The 23299-nt window shown below is 42.8% G+C and overlaps 1 protein-coding gene across 2 annotated transcripts in view; it reads right to left on the reverse strand.

The window, feature by feature from the left end:
• Window positions 1-23299, reverse strand: part of futsch — a 166239-nt gene that overhangs the window by 6451 nt on the left and 136489 nt on the right. The window contains exons 3-7 of one of the 2 annotated variants that reach the window (XM_070110671.1): window positions 20507-20679; window positions 19468-19690; window positions 19245-19403; window positions 1795-19188; window positions 46-1719 (exon numbers count right to left, since the gene is read on the reverse strand). In XM_070110671.1, the coding sequence (XP_069966772.1) occupies window positions 46-1719; window positions 1795-19188; window positions 19245-19403; window positions 19468-19690; window positions 20507-20679 (19623 nt within the window). Of the gene's footprint in view, window positions 1-45; window positions 19189-19244; window positions 19404-19467; window positions 19691-20506; window positions 20680-23299 lie in introns of both variants that reach the window. The other variant, XM_070110670.1, reaches the window with a different exon arrangement.

Here is a 23299-nt window from a genome sequence, read left to right on the forward strand (position 1 = left end):
ATTTAGACCAGCAATTGACATTTACAACAAGCAAATTAGACTTACCCAAGTCCTTGTCCTCCCATGTTTGTTTAGCCTCCAACAGCGCATCGTACACTTGACGGCTGGGTTCGGTGCCGGAGAAGACATAGTAACGCGCGCGTACACGCTTGAAGAATTCGACGTGCGAGTAGTAGGAATTGCCATTGTGTGGTACGTAGGTGAGATCCACATAAACGGGCGCCGGCTTCTTGGCCTTATTGGGTGACTCTGAACGTTTGCGCAGATTCTTTTCGTTGTTTAAACGTGTCTTAGTGGCCACTAAACGACGCTCCTTTTTCGGTGTGGTGCGCACATCACCCTCAATGGGTAGCGGTGCGGGTGATGGCAGACCCAATGGTTTGCCCCATTCCTTTAGTGGGTCTTTAGGCAGTGCTCCGGTAGCGCTTGATGACGTTGTGATGGTGGTTGTTGCGGTCTCACTTGCAGCTGTGCCGAAAGCAGTTGCGCCTGCGCCTTCAGCACTACTAGTGGTTGTTGTGGTTGTAGTAGTTGTTGTCTTGCCATCTTTGCTTTCAGTTGCGCTTTCGACCGTGCTGCTGGTGTGAGTGCTGCTGCTAGTTACAGTGGTGCCGGTTTCGGTGAAGCGTGTTTTCTGTACATCGACTAACGGGAATTTTGGTTTCTCAACGCTGGCCACACTATGCTCTACCTCTTCCGCTTTGGAGGGCGAATAAGAATATTTGGCGGTAACTGAAGACATAACATCTGCGCCACGTACTTGAACATGCTCTTCGAGCGCCTTTTCGAAATCCATGTCAGCTTCTTCGAGGAATTTGTGATCATCACTGTCAACGCTGGCGCGTGTTCCGCCGCTGATTACTTGACGGCTGGCTGAGGTTTGGCTAGTGCTTTCGATGCTCTCCGTGGATTGACTTGCAGGTGAGTCGGCTACATATGTGCGCGTGGTGACGGTACGCGTGGTGGTACCGCATATAGGTATGGGTGCGGTTGGTTTGGTGTCGAAACTATCGGGCAATGCGCCATAGAATGAAGTGCTCATTGGATCGGCGATCTTTTGCAGACAGCTGATGGTTGAGGATACAGCGCGGGCGGCAGAGTGTTCTTCGCTGCCATATTGTGGCGGTATATCATCTTGGCTGTCGTCCACATCAAAGTCGGAGCGTTTACTCACGCCCGAGCTGGATCGTTGTAATTCATAGCTTGCACCATGTGATGAGGCAAGGCTGCGTGGCGATGCGGGTAGCTCTTCATCACTCATGTAAGCACCAGTCATGCGTTCGTCATCACTGCCGGGTGTGGAAGAACGGTATGCGCCGCGCAGCAACGCCACCTCCTTGGGTAATATATGATCGCCCTTGTCACTTTCGCTGGTAGTGCGTGTGGTGGTTACAGTCACCTTCTCGCCATCTGGCTCTGTGGTATCTGTGGTGGTAACTGTCTTCTCTTCCATAACGATTTCCTTGCCATCGCTAGATATCACTTTGGTTACGGTTGTAATAGTTGTTGTGATTATTTTTTCAGTGCTACCACTAAGCGCAGTTGTCTTTTCAATTCCGCGTAGCTCATGTAAATCTGGGAGCACGCTCTCGCTGTACTCTTGTGTCGCAAAGGTACTAGAGCTAACGGCCTCGCTGACAGCGGAGCTGGCTGATTTCAACTCTTCTTTGCTTACACGTGGGAATGGCGAAGTGGGCTTTGGCGACGATTCGGACGCATCTGTAAGAGAACCGCGACCAAAAGGTGTTGGTAATGATTGACTTTCAGACGTGAGTGCACCGGGACTCGACTTACCGCTAATATCCCTTGGTGAGAGTGGTCCACTAACTGAAGCTGCACTGCTGCCGCAAGTTTCACTTAATGTTGTTGTAGTGGTGACTACAGTACTTGCGCCAGTTGTGGTGTGTCTTATGCCAGGGCTCACTGGTGCAGTGGGTGGTGTCTTTGGATCACTCTCGAGTGGTTGCGTTAAGATTATGGTTTCCAATTGTGTTGATATTTTCGATTTGATCTCGGAACCCACGCCACTAACTTGTTCACTTGGCTTGTGCGCAGTAGTTGTTGTTTTGGTGACAGTCGATTTGGCTGATTCAATATACTCAGCATGCTCTTCACTTTCCTCTTCTTCTAGTTTCTCAAAGGTGTCTATGTCCTCGGAGGGTTTATAAATGCTGGTCATCATAATTGTCGCTATAGATTTAGAACGTCCCTCCTTCATGCTAATTAGACCCTCATCTTCCTCTTCGTCTTCGTGATCACTGTGTGTGTGCCGTCCTTCGCTTGTTTGGCTGAATTCGGATTCTCTTCGCGAACTATCTTTCATGCTTGCCACTAAATCAGATGTTCTTCGAGATCCTGTAGTCGATTGTGTTGTTGTTGTTTTTATAGTCTTATCTAAGCTTTCACCTGAAGATTTTGTAGTTTTTGTATCGCTTACAAAGCTATCCTTCGCTGAAACAATTTTCTCTACAGCCAAGAACTCAGCCACGGTGTCTTTGAGTATTTCTTTACTGTCTAAGACCACAGTTTCACTTTGGGTGGCAGTTTTGAGCGTAGTGCGAGCATCTACCTTTTGTGTTGTCATATCGCTGGTTTGAATTTCACTAATTATCGACTCTGAAGAACATTCCTCTGAATGTGTCATGGACTCCTCCGCTTGGGTGAGCACTTCAGTTTTCATAGTCTTCACGAAGGACTCCTCAAGCTTTTTATCATCGCTTATTTTACGATCATATTTGCTTGCAACAAAACTGGAAAGGCACTCTCTGGAGGAACCATCTTCCACTTTAACACTATTCATGTATTCACTATGAGACTCCTCAGGCAGATGTGTTCGAATGGATGAATCTATTGACTTACTAACAGTGGTTGATATTTCCGTTGAAGAGGATATGGATTCAGAAGTTGTGAACGAGTCAGCACCCTTTTCATCTAATGCTGTTTGAGCGAACCTAGATTCAGAGTCCGCTAGGAAAGCGTTTTTTAGTTCTTCCTTTTGAGTAAAGATTTCACTATCCACTGATCTTGTTACTGCTGAAGTCCTTCCTCCCATCGTAATTATATGAATATTTGCGGATTCTAAAACTTTTTCTTCTTTGGCAGCTTTCACTTCTTTTACTTCAATTGACGACAAATCTGAAGCACCTCCAATTTCCCCAGTATTTCCAATCTTCTCGCCCTTGGTGCTAGCAACAGATTCAGGTCGTAAAGGTTCCTTGGAAGTAACAGGTGACTTATCATCTTTCTTGCTTTCTGCTGCCGACAAAACTGACTCACGACGAGATTCAACAGTTTCTTCCCTCTTAATTTCTGTAGATGACAAAACTGATTCATGACGGGATTCAACCGCTTCTTCCTTCTTACTTTCTACTGTCGACAAAACTGATTCACGACAGGATACAACAGTGTCTTTAATATGCTCGTCTTTAGTGCTAGAAACAGATTCTGGTCGGGACGGTTCCTTAGAAGCTGCAGGTGACTTATCGTCTTTCTTGCTTTCTGCAGTCGATAAAACTGACTCACGACGGGATTCTATCGCTTCTTCTTTCTTACTTTCGGCAAATGACAAAACTGATTCACGGCGGGATTCAGCAGCTTCTCCAATTTTCTCGTCTTTACTGCTGACGACAGATTCTGGTCGTGATGGTTCCTTGGAAACAACAGGCGACGAATCATCTTTCTTGCTTTCTGCAACCGACAAAACTGACTCACGACGGAATTCAACAGTTTCTTCAATATGCTCTTCTTTACTGCTGACGACAGATTCTGGTCGTGATGGTTCTTTGGAAGTTATTGGTGACTTATCGTCTTTCTTGCTTTCTGCAGCCGACAAAACTGATTCGCGACGAGACTCCGCAGTTTCTTCCTTATTGCATTCGGCAGATGACAAAACTGATTCACGACGGGATTCAGCAGCTTCTCCAATTTTCTCATCTTTACTGCCGACGACAGATTCTGGTCGTGATGGTTCCTTGGAAGTTACTGGCGATTTGTCATCTTTCTTGCTTTCTGGAGCCGACAAAACTGACTCATGACGGGATTCAACCGTTTCTTCCTTCTTAATTTTTGAAGATGACAAAACTGATTCACGACGGGATTCAACCGCTTCTTCCTTCTTACTTTCTACTGTTGACAAAACTGATTCATGGCGACATTCAGCAGTTTCTTCAATCTTCTCGTCTTCAGTGCTAACGAGAGATTCAGGTCGGGACGGTTCCTTAGAAGCTGCAGGTGACTTATCGTCTTTCTTGCTTTCTGCAGTCGATAAAACTGACTCACGACGGGATTCTATCGCTTCTTCCTTCTTACTTTCGGCAGATGACAAAACTGATTCACGACGGGATTCAGCAGCTTCTCCAATTTTCTCGTCTTTACTGCTGACGACAGATTCTGGTCGTGATGGTTCCTTGGAAACAACAGGTGACGAATCATCTTTCTTGCTTTCTGCAATCGACAAAACTGACTCACGACGGAATTCAACAGTTTCTTCAATATGCTCTTCTTTACTGCTGACGACAGATTCTGGTCGTGATGGTTCTTTGGAAGTTATTGGTGACTTATCGTCTTTCTTACTTTCTGTAGTCGACAAAACTGACTCACGACGAGATTCAACAGGTTCTTCCATCTTACTTTCGGCAGATGAAAAAACTGATTCACGACGGGATTCAGCAGTTTCTTCAATCTTCTCGCCTTCAGTGCTGCCGACAGATTCTGCTCGTGACGGTTCCTTTGAAGCTGCAAGCGACTTATCATCTTTCTTGCTTTCTGCAGCCGACAAAACTGACTCACGGCGACTTTCACCAGTCTCTTCAATCTTCTCGTCTTCAGTGCTGACGACAGATTCTGCTCGTGATGGTTCCTTTGAAGCTGCAAGTGACTTATCATCTTTCTTGCTTTCTGCAGCCGACCAAACTGACTCACGACGAGATTCAGCAGTTTCTTCTTTCTTACTTTCGGCAGATGACAAAACTGATTCATGACGGGATTCAACCGCTTCTTTCTTCTTACTTTCTACTGTCGACAAAACTGACTCACGACGGGACTCAAAAGTTTCTTCAATCTTCTCGTCTTCAGTGCTGGCGACAGATTCTGCTCGTGACGGTTCCTTAGAAGCTGCAGGTGACTTATCGTCTTTCTTGCTTTCTGCAGTCGACAAAACTGACTCACGACGAGATTCGGCAGTTTCTTCAATTTTCTCGTCTTTACTGCTGACGACAGATTCTGGTCGTGATGGTTCCTTGGAAACAGCAGGTGACGAATCATCTTTCTTGCTTTCTGCAATCGACAAAACTGACTCACGACGGAGTTCAACAGTTTCTTCAATATGCTCTTCTTTAGTGCCAGAAACAGATTCTGGTCGCGACGGTTCCTTGGAAGTTACTGGTGACTTATCGTCTTTCTTACTTTCTGCTGTCGACAAAACTGATTCACGGCGAGATTCAGCAGTTTTTTCAATTTTCTCATCCTTAGTGCTGAGAACAGATTCTGGTGGTGATGGTTCCTTGGATACAACAGGTGACGAATCATCTTTCTTGCTTTCTGCAGTCGACAAAACTGACTCACGACGGGACTCAAAAGTTTCTTCAATCTTCTCGTCTTCAGTGCTGGCGACAGATTCTGCTCGTGACGGTTCCTTAGAAGCTGCAGGTGACTTATCGTCTTTCTTGCTTTCTGCAGTCGACAAAACTGACTCACGACGAGATTCGGCAGTTTCTTCAATATGCTCTTCTTTACTGCTGACGACAGATTCTGGTCGTGATGGTTCTTTGGAAGTTATTGGTGACTTATCGTCTTTCTTGCTTTCTGCAGCCGACAGAACTGATTCACGACGGGATTCAGCAGTTTCTTCAATCTTCTCGTCTTTAGTGCCAGAAACAGATTCTGGTCGCGACGGTTCCTTGGAAGTTATTGGGGACTTATCGTCTTTCTTACTTTCTGCTGTCGACAAAACTGATTCACGGCGAGATTCAGCAGTTTTTTCAATTTTCTCATCCTTAGTGCTGAGAACAGATTCTGGTGGTGATGGTTCCTTGGATACAACAGGTGACGAATCATCTTTCTTGCTTTCTGCAGTCGACAAAACTGACTCACGACGGGATTCAACAGTTTCTTCAATCTTTTCGTCCTTAGTGCTACAAACGGATTCTGGTCGTGACGGTTCCTTAGAAGCTGCAGGTGACTTATCGCCTTTCTTGCTTTCTGCAGTCGACAAAACTGACTCACGACGGGATTCAACAGTTTCTTCAATTTTTTCGTCCTTAGTGCTACAAACGGATTCTGGTCGTGACGGTTCCTTAGAAGCTGCAGGTGACTTATCGCCTTTCTTGCTTTCTGCAGTCGACAAAACTGACTCACGATGGGATTCTATCGCTTCTTCCTTCTTACTTTCGGCAGATGACAAAACTGACTCACGACGGGATTCTATCGCTTCTTCCTTCTTGCTTTCTGCAGTCGACAAAACTGACTCACGACGGGATTCAACAGTTTCTTCAATCTTCTCGTCCTTAGTGCTACAAACAGATTCTGGTCGCGACGGTTCCTTGGAAGTTACTGGGGACTTATCGTCTTTCTTACTTTCTGCTGTCGACAAAACTGATTCACGGCGAGATTCAGCAGTTTTTTCAATTTTCTCATCCTTAGTGCTGAGAACAGATTCTGGTGGTGATGGTTCCTTGGATACAACAGGTGACGAATCATCTTTCTTGCTTTCTGCAGTCGACAAAACTGACTCACGACGGGATTCAACAGTTTCTTCAATCTTTTCGTCCTTAGTGCTACAAACGGATTCTGGTCGTGACGGTTCCTTAGAAGCTGCAGGTGACTTATCGCCTTTCTTGCTTTCTGCAGCCGACAAAACTGACTCACGACGAGATTCAGCAGTTTCTTCAATCTTTTCGTCTTTAGTGCTAGAAACCGATTCTGGTCGCGACGGTTCCTTGGTAGTTACTGGTGACTTGTCATCTTTCTTGATTTCAGCAGTCGACAAAACTGACTCACGACGGGATTCAACAGTTTCTTCAATCTTCTCGTCTTTAGTGCTACAAACGGATTCTGGTCGTGACGGTTCCTTAGAAGCTGCAGGTGACTTATCGCCTTTCTTGCTTTCTGCAGTCGACAAAACTGACTCACGACGGGATTCTATCGCTTCTGCCTTCTTACTTTCGGCAGATGACAAAACTGATTCACGACGGGATTCTATCGCTTCTTCCTTCTTGCTTTCTGCAGTCGACAAAACTGACTCACGACGAGATTCAACAGTTTCTTCAATCTTCTCGTCCTTAGTGCTACAAACAGATTCTGGTCGGGACGGTTCCTTAGAAGCTGCAGGTGACTTATCGTCTTTCTTGCTTTCTGCATCATCATCCTTAGTGCTGAGAACAGATTCTGGTGGTGATGGTTCCTTGGATACAACAGGTGACGAATCATCTTTCTTGCTTTCTGCAGTCGACAAAACTGACTCACGACGGGATTCAACAGTTTCTTCAATCTTTTCGTCCTTAGTGCTACAAACGGATTCTGGTCGTGACGGTTCCTTAGAAGCTGCAGGTGACTTATCGCCTTTCTTGCTTTCTGCAGTCGACAAAACTGACTCACGACGGGATTCTATGGCTTCTTCCTTCTTACTTTCGGCAGATGACAAAACTGATTCACGACGGGATTCAGCAGATTCTCCAATTTTCTCGTCTTTACTGCTGACGACAGATTCTGGTCGTGATGGTTCCTTGGAAGATACAGGTGACTTATCATCTTTCTTGCTTTCTGCAGCCGACAAAACTGACTCACGACGAGATTCAGCAGTTTCTTCTTTCTTACTTTCGGCGGATGACAAAACTGATTCACGACGGGATTCAACCGCTTCTTCCTTTTTAACTTCTGTAGATGACAAAACTGATTGACGACGCGATTCAACCGCTTCTTCCTTCTTATTTTCTACTGTCGACAAAACTAATTCATGGCGACATTCAGCAGTTTCTTCAATCTTCTCGTCTTCGGTGCTGACGACAGATTCTGGTCGCGAGGGTTTCTTGGACGCTGCAGTTGACTCACCGTCTTTCTTGCTTTCCGCAGTCGGCAAAATTGATTCACGACGGGATTCAACCGTTTCTTCCTTCTTATTTTCGGCAGATGACAAAACTGACTCACGACGGGATTCAACAGTGTCTTTAATATGCTCTTCTTTAGTGCTAGAAACAGATTCTGGTCGCGACGGTTCCTTGGAAGTTACTGGTGACTTGTCATTTTTCTTGATTTCAGCAGTCGACAAAACTGACTCACGACGGGACTCAGCAGTTTCTTTAATCTTCTCGTCCTTAGTGCTACAAACAGATTCTGGTCGTGACGGTTCATTGGAAGCTGCAGGTGACTTATCGTCTTTCTTGCTCTCTGCAGTCGACAAAACTGACTCTCGACGGGATTCTATCGCTTCTTCCTTTTTACTTTCAGCATACGACAAAACTGACTCACGACGAGATTCGGCAGTTTCTGCAATCTCTTCGTCTTTAGTGCTAGAAACAGATTCTGGTCGCGACGGTTCCTTGGTAGTTACTGGTGACTTGTCATCTTTCTTGATTTCAGTAGTCGACAAAACTGACTCACGACGGGACTCAGCGGTTTCTTTAATCTTCTCGTCCTTAGTGCTACAAACAGATTCTGGTCGTGACGGTTCATTGGAAGCTGCAGGTGACTTATCGTCTTTCTTGCTCTCTGCAGTCGACAAAACTGACTCTCGACGGGATTCTATCGCTTCTTCCTTCTTACTTTCGGCAGACGACAAAACTGACTCACGACGAGATTCGGCAGTTTCTTCAATCTTTTCTTCTTTAGTGCTAGAAACAGATTCTGGTCGGGACGGTTCCTTGGAAGTTACTGGTGACTTATCGTCTTTCTTACTTTCTGCTGTCGACAAAACTGATTCACGGCGAGATTCAGCAGTTTTTTCAATTTTCTCGTCCTTAGTGCTGAGAACAGATTCTGGTGGTGATGGTTCCTTGGAAACAACAGATGACGAATCATCTTTCTTGCTTTCTGCAGTCGACGAAACTGACTCACGACGGGATTCAACAGTTTCTTCAATCTTCTCGTCCTTAGTGCTACAAACAGATTCTGGTCGGGACGGTTCCTTAGAAGCTGCAGGTGACTTATCGTCTTTCTTGCTTTCTGCAGTCGATAAAACTGACTCACGACGGGATTCTATCGCTTCTTCCATCTTACTTTCGGCAGACGACAAAACTGACTCACGACGAGATTCGGCAGTTTCTTCAATCTTTTCGGCTTTAGTGCTAGAAACCGATTCGGGTCGCGACGGTTCCTTGGAAGATACAGGTGACTTATCATCTTTCTTGATTTCGGCAGATGACAAAACTGACTCACGACGGGATTCAACCGTTTCTTCTTTCTTACTTTTGGCAGATGACAAAACTGATTCACGACAGGATTCAACAGAGTCTTTAATATGCTCTTCGTTAGTGCTAGAAACAGATTCTGGTCGCGACGGTTCCTTGGAAGTTACTGGTGACTTGTCATCTTTCTTGATTTCAGCAGCCGACAAAGCTGACTCACGACGGGACTCAAAAGTTTCTTCAATCTTCTCGTCTTTAGTGCTACAAACGGATTCTGGTCGTGACGGTTCCTTAGAAGCTGCAGGTGACTTATCGTCTTTCTTGCTTTCTGCAGTCGACAAAATTGACTCACGTCGAGATTCAACACTTTCTTCCTTGGTACTTTTAGTAGTCGACAAAACTGACTCTCGACGTGTTTCAATCGTTTCTTCCTTCTTGCTTTCAGCCGTCGATAAAACTGATTCACGACGAGATTCACCAGTTTCTTCAATCTTCTCGTCCTTAGTGCTACAAACAGATTCTGATCGTGACGGTTCTTTGGAAGTTACTGGTGACTTATCGCCTTTCTGGCTTTCTGCAGTCGATAAAACTGACTCTAGACGAGATTCGGCAATTTCCTCAATTTGTTCGTCTTTTTCAGCCTTAGTTGCTGCTTCCTTACGCAGCTCTTTTTCGGACTCTTCAATTTTGTCTTTTTCTTCAATTGATATTGGACCCGACCGCAGTTCAGGGGAAGACTTTTCTGATTCATCCGCGGCAGAGTCTTCAGTGTAGTGCTGGTAGTCTATGTCTAGTGGTTTAATTGTAGAAACTCTTTCTGGTATAGTTTCGGGAGCCATGGTCGGCATAAAAACAATACTGCCTTTTGGACAAATGTCTATTTCTTCTCCACCATCTTCACTACTGGCAGTTACCAACATTCTTTGTACTGTTGTGGTTTCTGGCTCTGCTTCTTCTGGCGTTTTCAAACGCTGTACCAACTTTTCTTCATCGAAATCGGGAATGATTTCAGTTATATCTTTTTCAGATTTCAAAACCTTGGCAACATCGGCTACTATTTTGGCGACCTCTTCCTCACGGGGTGAAACTGGACGTAAGGGCTGTTCACTGCATATTGCCGGTTTTGTGGTGGGTGGCGATATTCTGTGCTCTTCCTCCTCTTCCTTTATGTCGTGAAGTATGGTTTCATCGCGTTCGGTCATCATCACTTTGAATTCTGGCGATTCTACCGTTGTAATATGTGTTTCTCTTAATTCGGTGGAGTATGTGGTCAGCTCAAGGGGTAGTTTAGTAGTAACTGGCAAAGACTCCAGTTCGATTTGTTCAGTTTTTGCTAATTCTTTCGAAATTTCCTTTACCTCCTCATGTTTTTTCTCTACAGTGTCGAATATGCTGGTCTTGACATCTTTAATGAATCCAGTTATGCCTGTGGAAATATCGGTTTTAATATTATCAACCGTGGTAGTAACCGCTGTGGTAACCTCGACTGTAGTAGACTTTGAGTCGTCAATCAGTTTATCTACACCGTCTATAACAACTTTAATTCTGTCATCGGCTACCTCTGATACAACAAAAATTTTGTCTGCTAAAACCTGAGAAGCAGCTTGCACAGTTTCTTCTGTTGTCTTTTGCGCATCTTCGATTATTTCGGTTACTGGAGTTACCTTTTCTGAGATTTCTTCGGGAGCTAGTTTTGCCTTATCAACAGCGAAGTATTGAGCATCAGTCGCCTGCTTGGATATTTCTTCAGCTGTCTCTCCAGCCTCTGAAGCGATAGCTTTCGTTTTCTCCTCAGCCGCTGTTTCTACCTCTTCGACTTTTTTGGTGACTTCTTCTGTTACGGGTTTCGTCTTGTCTTCGACAACTTGAGACATTTCACCAAACTTCTTTGTTATATCTTCGACTACAGTTTTATGTTTCTCTGCTGTAAGGCTAGTGAAATCTTCAAGTTTTTTTCCTGTTTTAAGGAGAGCTTCGCCAATCGACTTTGTTGTTTCATCTAATTTTTTAACGGCTTCTTGTGCCGTTACTTCCACCTTTTCTGCTACAAGTTCCTTATCTAAAGTCTCGGTTACAAACTTGATCTTATCATCATCAGATTTTTCAGCAACTTCTTCAACTTTCTTTACGTATTCATCTAATACTGCTTCTGTTTTATCTTCAACTGTATCCTTGAGTTCTCCGACTGCTTTGGTGGTGTCTTCAAAACCACTTTCTGCTTTAGCTGTTACCTTTTCGGTTATTTCGCCAGCAGTTTTAGCAGCTTCAGCGAATATAACCTTTCCTTTATCTTCAACTATATGTGCAATATCTTCAACTTTCTTAACTGTATCTTCTGTAACTGATGTTGTTACATCTTCTATTACATCGCTGATAGCCTTTGAAGTTTTCTTAATTACAGCCTCAGTCTTTTCTTCCACTAATTTAGCTTCATCTTTAACTGTCTCTTTAGCGATTTTTGTAGCCTTGCTAATTTCTTCGATTGTAGTCACTGCTTTATCTTCAACAACCTCGCTTATAGCTTCAATTTTTTCAACAAATTCCTCTGCTACCGTCTTAACTTCATCAGCCATTGCCTCTTTTCGGACTTCAGTTATTTTAGTATATTCGTCTGCGACTTTAGTAACTTCTTCAGTGATCTCAATTGTTTCTTCAACTGCCACCTTTAACTTGCTTTCAACTTCTTCGGTTATTTTATCAATCTTCTTAATAGCTTCCTCTGCGGTTGCTCTTACTAATTTTTCAGTTGCCTGTTTTGTATCGGTGACAATAGCGCTTGCTTCGGAGTCAGTTTTTTCAATTTTAGCGTCGTCTTCAAGTTTTTCAGCTGCATCCTTTAACTCTTTTCCGAGGACATCGAGTGTATCATCAAAGACTGTTGTAACTGCCTGTCTAACATTACTGATATCAATTAAATCTTTAGCTTCGTCTACGGGACTTGAAACTGTGTCTGTAACACTTAGGACAGCACTTTCTGCTGGTGCACTTCTTAGATCAGCTATTTTGCTGGGTTCAATTGCGGCATCGGGGAAATGTCCGTCTGCTACATCTACAGGGCTTGACTTCGTTGGTAGTTTGGCATCTAACTTCGCACTTTCCAAGTTTAATGCCAACTGCAGATCTTCCATTTTTATTGGCGCTCGATCCACAGGAGATGAAGCAGTATCAATTTCATCCTTGGCTTCCACACGAACAATATCTATGGAAGCTGTTGGTGATTCTGATCGAGAAATTTCTTTGGAAGCAACATGCGATTTTTCATCTCTTATACTCTCGGCAGCTGATGCAGGCTTTGAAGCGAGTGGTGATTTATCATCTTTAATACTTGCAGCCACAGACTCTGGGCGTGAGGGTTCTGCAGATGGAGCAGCAGATTTTTCATCTTTCACACTCTCTACTGCTGAAGTAGGCTTTGAAGCGAGTGGTGACTTTTCATCTTTAATACTTTCTGCCATGGACTCTCGACGTGAGGGCTCTGCAGAAGGATCAGCGGATTTTACATCCTTTACACTTTCTCCTGCCGATGCAGGTTTTGATGCGAGTGAAGACTTTTCTTCCTTTATACTTTCAGCAACGGATTCTGGTCGTGAGGGCTCTGCGGAAGGAGCAGGGGACTTTTCATCTTTTACCCTCTCTATTAACGAAGCAGGCTTTGATGCGGATGGTGTATTTTCATCTTTAATACTTTCTGCCATGGACTCTCGTCGTGAGGCCTCTTCAGAAGGAGCAGCGGATTTTTCATCCTTCACACTCTCTACTGCCGAAGCAGGCTTTGATGCGAGTGGAGACTTTTCTTCCTTTATACTTTCAGCAACGGATTCTGGTCGCGAGGCCTCTGCAGAAGCCGGAGCTGATTTTTCATCCCTCATACTCTCTGTGGCTGATGGCGGCTTCGAAGCTACTGGCGACTTTTCAACTTTGTCTCCTACAGAGGGTCGTCTAGAGCTTTCCTTCGAAATTTTGGGAGAAGCACCTTCAGGACTTTCGGGGCGTTCTACCTCGTCTGCAGAGATGACAATTAACTCCTTTGCTTCATCAACTGGAGTGGATATTGTTTCCGCACTTGCTACAGTGGTTTCTTCTGCGGGAGCCTTTTTATGTTCTATAGTTGCTTCCTTTACTTCTGGGAAGTCACCATAGGCAACATCTACAGGACTTGAAGATGTTGGAAGGTTAGTGCTAGATTTTACTTTATCTAAATCAAGTGCCAATTCAGTTAGATCTAAGTTCGTGGAGGCCTTATCCACTGGTGATGAAACGGTTTCTGATTCAATAACTTGATCCTTGTCTTCCTGTGTGATCTCTGCAACAGACCCGGTACGAGATACTTCTTTAGATGTGGTTGGGGATTTTTCATCTTTTATGCTTTCTTTAGTTGATTCTGGCTGTGATACTTCTTTTGAATCAAGAGGCGATTTTTCTTCTTTGACACTTTCGGCTATGGAAGTGGGTTGCGTAGTTTCTGTCGGAACTTCATGTGACTTTTGGTCTATGTGGCCTCCCGCAGCAGTATCTACTTTGAAAGCGATTGGTGATTTGTCTTCACTTTCTGATGTTCTTCGGGATGGTTCTTTTGAAATTACTGGTGATTTTTCATCTTCTGGACTCTCTGGACGCGAAGCAATAGCAGCCTCCGTGACTAGATCTTTTGCCTCATCTATAGGACTGGAAACGGTCTCCGCACCACTAACAGTAGTGCTTTCAGCAGGTACTTTCTGAGTTTCAAATGCGCCCTTAACTTCCGAGCACTCGCCTTCCGCCACATCAACAGGACTTGAAGATGTTGGCAGTTTTGTATCACGCTTTGAAACGTCTAAGTCCAAAGTAAGTGCAGTAGTATCAATTTTTCTTGGTGCCTTATCAACCGGAGAAGAAACAGTTTCTGCTTCGAATTTTTCAGCTTCACTGTAAATACTTTCTGCAACAGAAGGTGGGCGAGATTCTTCTTTAGAGGCAGAGGGAGACTTGTCATCTTTAATACTATCGACAGTTGACACTAGCAGTGAGGCTTCTTTGGAGACGGGAGGTGATATCTCGTCTTTGATACCCTCGGCAGCAGACTTTTCTTTTGGAGAAAGTTCGACTTTTTCTTCCTTCTCTTCCTTTTCATCTAACATTATGGATGTTTTACGAGATCCTACCTTGAAATCACTTTCTTTTATTTCCTGAGATGTTTTTCTACTGGCTTGTAAGGACTTCTGCATTTCAACTTCGATAGCTTCTTCGATGGTGGCTGGACTTCCTATTGAAACTGTGTCGTCCTTATCTTTTGGCTTAGTTGTATCAATATCTGCAAGTACTAGTGCAGGAAGCTCGTCCTCCGATGTAATTTCACTACCATCCTTTTCTTCAGGTGTACTTGTGGATTTCTTAGATTCTTCTGTTGTTGCTTTGTCAACAGGGGATGATACTTTATCTTTAGGAGACGAGGGCTTTTCATCAGAAACTGATTTCTCAGCGAATATACTTATAGGTGAGGTCGCTTTAAGAGATTCAGCTATTTCTTTTTCCAATGACGTTGCTGGTTTTTCTGCATCAGCGGCCAAAATATCTTTCGTTTGTACTTCGAATTCTATAGGTGATTTTGGTTTCTCGATCATCTTATCGGTTAAAGCTCCTTCTGCTTTTTTCAATGTGGAGACTTTCTCAGCAGTTGTGATCTCCGCTGCAACTGGAAGATCTTCTGAGGCTAAAATATCCTCTTTCTTTGCAGGTAATTCTTTCTTTTCAGCAGAAGATGCAGGTTTGTCAGCTGAAGAAGGTGCTTTCTCTACTTCCATTTTTATTGGAGAGATGAATTTTTCTACCTTCTCCGTTAAAATCTCAGCATTTAGGATCTCCTTTTCTTCAGGAGATGCAGGCTTCTCGGCAGGTGATGTCATTTTCTCAGATTTTTCTGATGGTGATCGAACCTTTTCAGTTAAAATGTCCTCTGCTTTTAATGCTTCCTTCTCAACAGGAGATGTAGGTTTCTCATCAGGGGAAGATACTTTTGAAACTTGTGGAGCCTCCTTTTCTGTTGGAGAAGTAGGAGATGCAGGCTTCTCGGAGGCAGAAGATACTTTCGAAACTTGTGAAGCCTCCTTTTTTGTTGGAGAAGCTGCAATAGGTGACGGTACTTTCTCCACTTCTGCAGTTTCAATTGGAGAGGCAGATTTTTCAGCTGGTGAAGGTGTCTTCTCAGTTATAATATCATCTGTTTTAATCGGTTCCTTCTCAATAGGTGATGTAGGCTTTTCAGCAGGTGATGCAAGGTTCTCCGCAGCTGATGGCGCTTTCTCCTTTTCAGTTGGAATATCTGCAGGCGAAGGAACTTTCTCAACTGCTGGGGCCTCCTGTTCTGAAGGAGCCTCCTTGGTCAAAATATCATCAGCTTTCATCGCTGCTTTATCAACAGGAGATGCAGGCTTCTCAGCAGGGGAAGGTACTTTTTCATCCTGCGGAGCCTCTTTTTCTGTTGGAGAAACCGATTTTTCGGTTGGAGTAGGAAGTTTTTCGGTTGAAATCTCCTCTTTTGCTTTCTTCTCTTTTTCAATGGGAGATGTTGGCCTTAAAGCAGTTGAAGGTTGCTGCTTGACAGGGGATTCTTGCTTCTCAGCGGGTGAGGATACTTTTTCGGATAATATTTCTTCTTTTTCGGTAGGAGATTTATCCAAAGGATAACTTGGCTTCTTATCAGGAGAAGCGGTTTTCTCGATGAGAGTTGGTGCTATTTCGAGAGGAGATATTGCCTTCTCTATAGGTGATGATGGCATCTTTGCAGCTGGAGACACAGCTTTTTCATTTGTTGCTGGCACTGGTTTTTCTGCAACTGGGGAAACAGTCTTCTCTTTGACCTTCTCATCATCAGCCTTATCTTCTAACTCATCTGCTGTCTCTGCTTCCTCTTCAACTTCAGCTTCTTTTCCTTCGCAAATATCTTTTTCTTCAGTTTCCTTTTCTTCCTTTGTAATTTCTTCTTTATGCGAAATGACTTTACCGCTTTCTTGTGTATCCTTTTCGTAGACGCCCAAGTCGGCTTCTTCATGCACAGGCAGATCAGCTACTTCATCTGGAGTTTTAACTACATCGCGCAGTAGATTTTGTTGTGCCTCGAAAGTCATCTTCATTGGCAGTACACGTTCTGCGGTAGCTAAACCGGCAATCACGGGCTCGGCTATCTTCTCAATGACAATGCCAGCGGCAGTTACGGCAGGTTCAGTTGGTTTAACATCTGCTACTTCATATCCAGCTGCCTGGTCAGTTTCTTTGGTTTCTTCTTTAACGTATTTCTCTTCAATTATCAAATCTTCCTTGATTTCATCGAGAGGTATGCGTTCGTCCTCGGGCAGCGTTGGCGCTGTAGTAGCGCCAGACTCGATTGTAGCCGAGAACTTCTCTTCTGGTAGACTTTCTTGTAAATTGGCAGGCATAATTTCAGGTTGTTCGATAAGCTCATCTTTGGTGTCGGAAGTTTTCTTGGTACTGCTTATTTTGTCCTCAGGCGTGGGTGAGGACAGTTCTTCTTCGGCCTTAGTTATTTGCTCTTCAGTACGCGTTGTGACTATATCCTTGGCTGTCGTAATTATTTCTTGAACCTCGGCTTTAATTTCCGACTTCTCTGGCGTAGTTATTTTAGGTGCGGGTTCTTCAACTTGTTCCTCACCTGCCTCTATTGCAGCTTCCACCGTTTCAGGTGCTTCGTCGGCAGCTGCATCCTCAAGCCGAGCTTTACGTTCTTCGGCTTCTGCTTTAGCAATAGCGGCTTCAATTTCTTCTTCGGCGCTCTTTTTTCGTTTCTTTTCCGACTCTTGTGAATCGCGTTGATGTTTTTGAATTTCCTCTTCTTTCGTCATGCTGCTTTCTTGCTCCACAATTGAATCCTCGGTATACTGATCGATCTCTTCCTTTTCAATTATCAAATACTCCTCCTCTTCTTCTGCCTCAGTAGTGCTATCCTGTTTAGACATTTCACGCATTTCAGCTGCTAATTGCTTTTGTCGTTTCATTTCATCACGGCTAAATACTGCTTCTATCTCCCGTACAACCTCTTGTTCTTCTTTAAGGTCGTCGAGTTCACGTTGCTTTTCAGCATCCAACTCTTGTGACGCGGTCAGATCTTGTAGTTTTTTAGCAGCAACTGCCTCATCTGCCGATGGTGTAGACACCAGACTGGAATCTGTGGTGCCACCCTTATCCAGGCGTGATTTCTTTAAATCCGCTTTGGGTTTAGCTGACTTGATTGGACTGCCGGGTGCACGTTTCGTTGGCGAAGCGCCGCGTGGACGCCGTGAAATCGGTTTGCGCTGTTGAGTTTGCTGTTGTTGTGTGCGTGATTCTTTGCGCTCCGCTGCAGTAGTGCGCGTCATTTCACGACGTGTGGTCGTAGTAGTGGAAGTGCTGGTAACTTGTCGTGTCGCTTGCTGCTTCGATTCGAGCACCTTGCGATTATTAGCGTCTTTTGCGCTCTTGGCTGGCGTGCTGCTGGGGCTGGATTTGGTGGCACGTGTAATAACGCGTGGTTTTACATCACGTGGTGCTGTCGGTTTGGGTGCTACAGGCTCTTTACGTGGCGTAGCAGTTGGTGAGCCCTTCTTCTCAGCAGCCAAGTCCTTCCTAACACCCTTCCGCTCCATTGATTTGGGTGGTTTGGTATCAATGCGTGAACGCACCACAGGTTTGACTTCAGCGCGTGGTTTGTCTCCCTTGCTTTTGGTAACCCTGCTTGGTTTAATTACTTCGGGTGTAGGCGTTTCTTCCTTCTGTGGTGAAGCTTGTGGCTGCGGCTTAACGATTACCACCTCAATCTTCTTCTCAGTTTCGGCCTCTTTCTCTTTATTATCCTCATCTGCCGTTTCGCCATCTGGTTTGTCCTCCTTGCTCTCTACCTGCACAACTGGTTCTGGTTCTGGCACTGCCTCATCGCCAGTCTCGGCGGCAGGCTCATCAGTGTCCACTGAGTCTTCTTTCTTGGGCAATACAATTTTCTCGGTCTCTACTTTCTCAACTTTAGTCTCTTCGATGACCTGTGCAGCGGCGGCGGCTGCAGCTGCGGCCTCTTTAGTTTTGTTGTCTTGCTGTACAGCAATAGCGGCGGCAGCAACTGGTGCAAATTTAGGTTTGGACGATATGCTCAGTGGCTCAATAGGCGCACCGATGGCGGATTTAAATGTTTTGCGTGTAGTCACCACTGTTTGTATAGCTGGTGCAATCGATTTGGCAGTGCAGGTAGAGTGCTTCATGAATTCCAGATGTTTAAGTTTTTCCAAGCCCTCTTGTATTTTAAAGTCAGGTGTGCTTCCGGGGAAGAGTATACGTGTAATGGTATCGTCTGGATTGGCTGGTTGCCATACCAGTAGTGCGCAGATCGAAACCAAGTTTTGTAACGGGAAATTGAATTCGCGTGTATCGCGCGCGGCAAAGAGACGCTGATCGCCAGAATGCCACTTCGATAAGAACTCTTTCACTTCTTTAGAGTCACGCGCAGGACTAATCACATACATATCCAGTGTGCCGTGTCCAACTTTGTGATACAGATTGATTGGCTCTTGGTTGCGATAACAGTTTTGTGGTTTCAAGTCCAGGGATTTTAGATCGCTTACCAAATTGTGGCCATGTTCGAAAAGATCAACAAGCAAGGGATCACGATCTTTATCGCCATCGGGACTGGGCAAACCACCCTTACGATCGGGCACATTTCCGAAGAAGTGTCCGATTTGTGGATAAACGTGAGCATCACGCTTTCGTGACACTACAGAACTGATACCCTGCATGTTGCTATTGTTAAGGCGTGTCATAAGGACGGCATCCAAGCGGTCTAGGTGTCGTACGAAGTCCCAGAAGCAAGATTTGCGATTAAACCCGCCATCGACTACAAAGAAGAATTATTTAGTATGAGAGATATTGACAGATGTACAGCTTACTTACCCAACATATTAAAACCATTGATGCCGAAGAGAGCAGCATCGCCCTGTCCACCGGGGAAGACATACAGTGTTGGATGTGTGAAGCGTATATTACCCACAACATCCGAGGTCTCAAGCAGCTCGCGCAGCGATGTGGGCACGAGCATTGGTGCTAGATAGTCTGTGAGGGGGGTCGAAGATATATTAAAACGTTTAAACTGTGGTATACTTTAGCGTTGTCTTACCAATAAAGGAATTTATGCCCTCACTGCTGGTGTCCAATACATCAACGGGATTGATACGTATTTTGCAGAGGCGTTTAAAACTTTTGTGTGGCAAGCTGTACCAGTGACCGGCATCGGCGCAGTGTATATTCATTGTAATTGTGTCGGCGTAGGCCCGTATGACACGCTGTACATCGTGTTCCTGAAACGCCTCCGAGAAGTCGGAGACGGAGAAGGTTCCATCCTATAGGGAAATATTGAATATGTGCATATGTATAATGGCAGGCGCTCTAACTAAATATAAGTTGGTCTATAAGATGTCGGCGGTGACTAAAAGGTCGGTATGGAATAATTTGATATATATTTGCAGCATATCGATCATTGGTCTACTATTCACTGGATTTTAAGGTAGTACAAGGATCTTCAGTTCGAAAGCTAGCAATTTAATACATTACTGTAGTGCGGTACTGAGTATAGAATTTAGTAGGCCATCTATGAATCTTGGTCTGTATATTTGAGATATACCTTTTGAACGGTAGACAGTTAATTGGTTTCTGGAATTTTTTTTATAAACCCCTAGCTCCTAATGATTAATATTTGAGAAATATTTTTTTTTGAATCGTGAGTAAGAATAATTTCTTGGATCGATTTCATAACGTTGTTAGTTTGTGCAATACAAAGAATACCTTAAAGGAATTTGATTCCTTATTAATTGGAAGCTGTATTTGATTATTATGAACAATTATCAATTATTCCAGAGTATTTTCAGCTGATTCCGCTAAGATTCCCCAAAGTTATTTGTCTGATTTTGCACTAAAAAATATTTCTTCTACTAACTTTAAGTTACTCTTTCAGATCCCTACTTTGATGTTACCTTACCCACTTACTATACCTAGTTGTCCTAAAAGTATAATATGACAACTGAACTCTTACTTTATAAATCAAAATGGTCTTCAAATTGATCTTCAATTACGGATATCTTCTCTTATTTTTGATTGTGGTCCTTGAATCTTTCATACTCCTAACCTGAGTTTTGCTTCATTTCTAAATGCCCACTCACCTGTAAGATCCAGGAACCATTGCCAGAGAACGTATAGCCAGCGTGTATAATGTGACGATGTCGTGTAAAACTACTCAGTAGATTACGCATACATTGTATGAGTGTATTGTACTGAGGGTGTATAAGCACTTCAGTGACTAGATTCTCACTAGCATACTGAATGAGTCGTTCGCCTGTAATGAATAGAACATAATTTGTTATAATTTAATGTTGTACCATCAATATAAGCTGCGTATATAACATGTCTTTAATATCATAACTGCTTTTGTTGCTATTTTTGTATACTCATTAATGTTTAGCTAATAAATATTATATGATATTTCAAAAGCTCAGGTGAGTGATTTATTATTTAGTGTTCGCGTAAATTAGTTAGAAAAGTCATTGGACACGCTCAGTGCGGAGAGATGATTTTTTATGAAGACTACAGCAATCAAGCAGAGCTTTCTCTTTGGATTAAAGTGGAACGTGTGAGGATTGCAATGCTTATATACTTATATAAGTTAAGTGTTTTAATAATAAAGTTGTGCGGGATTTCGTTGCGAAAAAGGACTTGAAAATCTGTGATGAGTCCGAAGAGCTGCTATCCAACATATTTTAATATTTTTCAACTTAGCGCGCATTTTGCTCTAAACTGTTAGAGGGTTGTAGGCCGATTTAGGCTTACTAGATCCTTCGTGTGAGGTAACATCCAGTAGCACACCATAAATAAGAAGAAAAGAGCCAGTATTATCTCAGACTGTTCCGAATACTTATAACTTCGCTTCAAATATTGTCTGATAAAGCAGTCTATAGGACTCCATAACAAAATTCTGCTTATATTCATTTACAAAAACTTTCTCTTCTTCATCTATAACTTAACTTCTCAGCAAGAGTTGAAGAATATTTGACAGTGTTAATAGCGGAACACAACACCAATCTAACTACTAGTATCATATTTTGGTATCTATACTGGTTCTTCGCAATGAAGTACTAATTTCTGGCAAGCAAATTCTATTATTGGAAGACGGTACGGTACGCAGCTTCGACCTAACTAAGCAACGGTCAGAAACTTGCTTGGCGTACATCGATTTTCTCACTCCAGCTAACCAATTCTTTTATACGTTGACCTTAATCATATGAAAGTAGTGCTCTCATAATGAAAATGTTTTAACATATCAAGAAAAGTCCACCCTGCCAACTCTGAGCTATATAACCTTTGAAGCTGGAATATTACTTAACTTCTTACCCTCAGTCCAAGTTGGTTTTGTACCGAGACCGGAACTGTGCCTTTAAGGTCATAATCTTCATAAAATGCGGTGGGAAGGTCATAATTTTCATGATTTTGAACAAGATTTCACTCTTTTGTCTAAGGAAGCTTAGCGCATAACTTTTATTATGGTATAATGACATAACTGTTTGATTATGATATCTATGCTTGAGTTTTCTAAATTTGGAGCCAGTAGAATATAGAGACGGCAAGTTGTAAGCTTATTGTCAAATTTGACTTTGATATTAATCTGCATAATATCTCAAATAACTGTCAAGAGTTTTGCACAGTTTTTTTCTGAACCTGCTAGCAATTTCAAGTAAGTAGATAAACTCAGCCTGCTATTTCATGACATAAAGCAAAAAAAATTATCTAAGATACGCCGATTGTAAAGGAAAATTTATTATGTGTAATATTGGCTTTCACTTCGGTCGGAATTCGGAGCTCTAAAACAACAGTTAATAGCAACGAATATAATGAACTAGAAAGTTACATGCATTGTATGGGTTTTTTCCTGTCAGAATACCTCTTAAATTCAGCATATTACTTTTCAATACTTTCATTGAAGTATACATCTAGAAGCTTTGAAGTTCATTGAAACTTTCAAGTTACACATTTTGACTGAATTTTTTTTTCCCCAGTAAATATTTTTTATGGATATTAAGGCTAACCGGAACTTTGAACTTTAGTCATATAAACAAATATGTATGCATACACTTAGGATTAAGAATACATGTTGGCTTGTGAACAATTAAAATATTTATGGAAGTAATAATTTCATTAAATTTTTTAATGCTCAACTCTTAAGTAAAAATTTAGTAAGCTAAGCCTAGCACAACATTCGGCCACTTATATACCACTTTGATGGAGTATACATTTAAGAGTCAACATCATTTTAGTGTAAATAGTAAAGTATTAAAGAGAGTCATAATATCAATAAATATTTTTAAAGCTCAAGTCTTAAATGAAAGTTTCATAAACTATGTCATAAACTATTGTCATTTTGTGTAGTATACATTTAAGAGCCAGTATGACTTTTAGCTTGCAAGGAATCGAAACATTTAAAAAATTAATAATTTCAATATTTATTTTCAAAATTTAAAAAGTTAAATATTTTTTGCATCTTTGTAGGTACGAGTTAATTCAAGTTATTAGAAAGTGCGTGCTGAAAATGCCATAAAAATGTCTTTTAGGCGTATCATAGCCCACTATTAAGTGTTTTTCTTATTAAATATTTTTAGCTCGAAAGACTCGTAGGGAGAGTACATCAATTATGATAACGCCCACATTAACTTCTACTTTACGCTAAATTTTTAAATTGTCAATTTGGTGGCGCTAATAAAACATTTACGAGTAGATTTCGTGCAACAACACGCACTTGAGCTAACTTAAAACGCCGGTGTGTGCGTGCGTCTGTTGTGGCATTTGGTCACGGACGAAATCTCTTTCAATGTCATTGCTTGGAGGTCGCCATCAGGTGCTGATGTAATTAAAATATTTAATGAGCTTGTCATTACTTTCACTTTTGCAAGATTTATGAGGAACGC

Source organism: Bactrocera oleae, chromosome 5, assembly GCF_042242935.1.
Source record: "Bactrocera oleae isolate idBacOlea1 chromosome 5, idBacOlea1, whole genome shotgun sequence".
Lineage (NCBI taxonomy): Eukaryota > Metazoa > Arthropoda > Insecta > Diptera > Tephritidae > Bactrocera > Bactrocera oleae.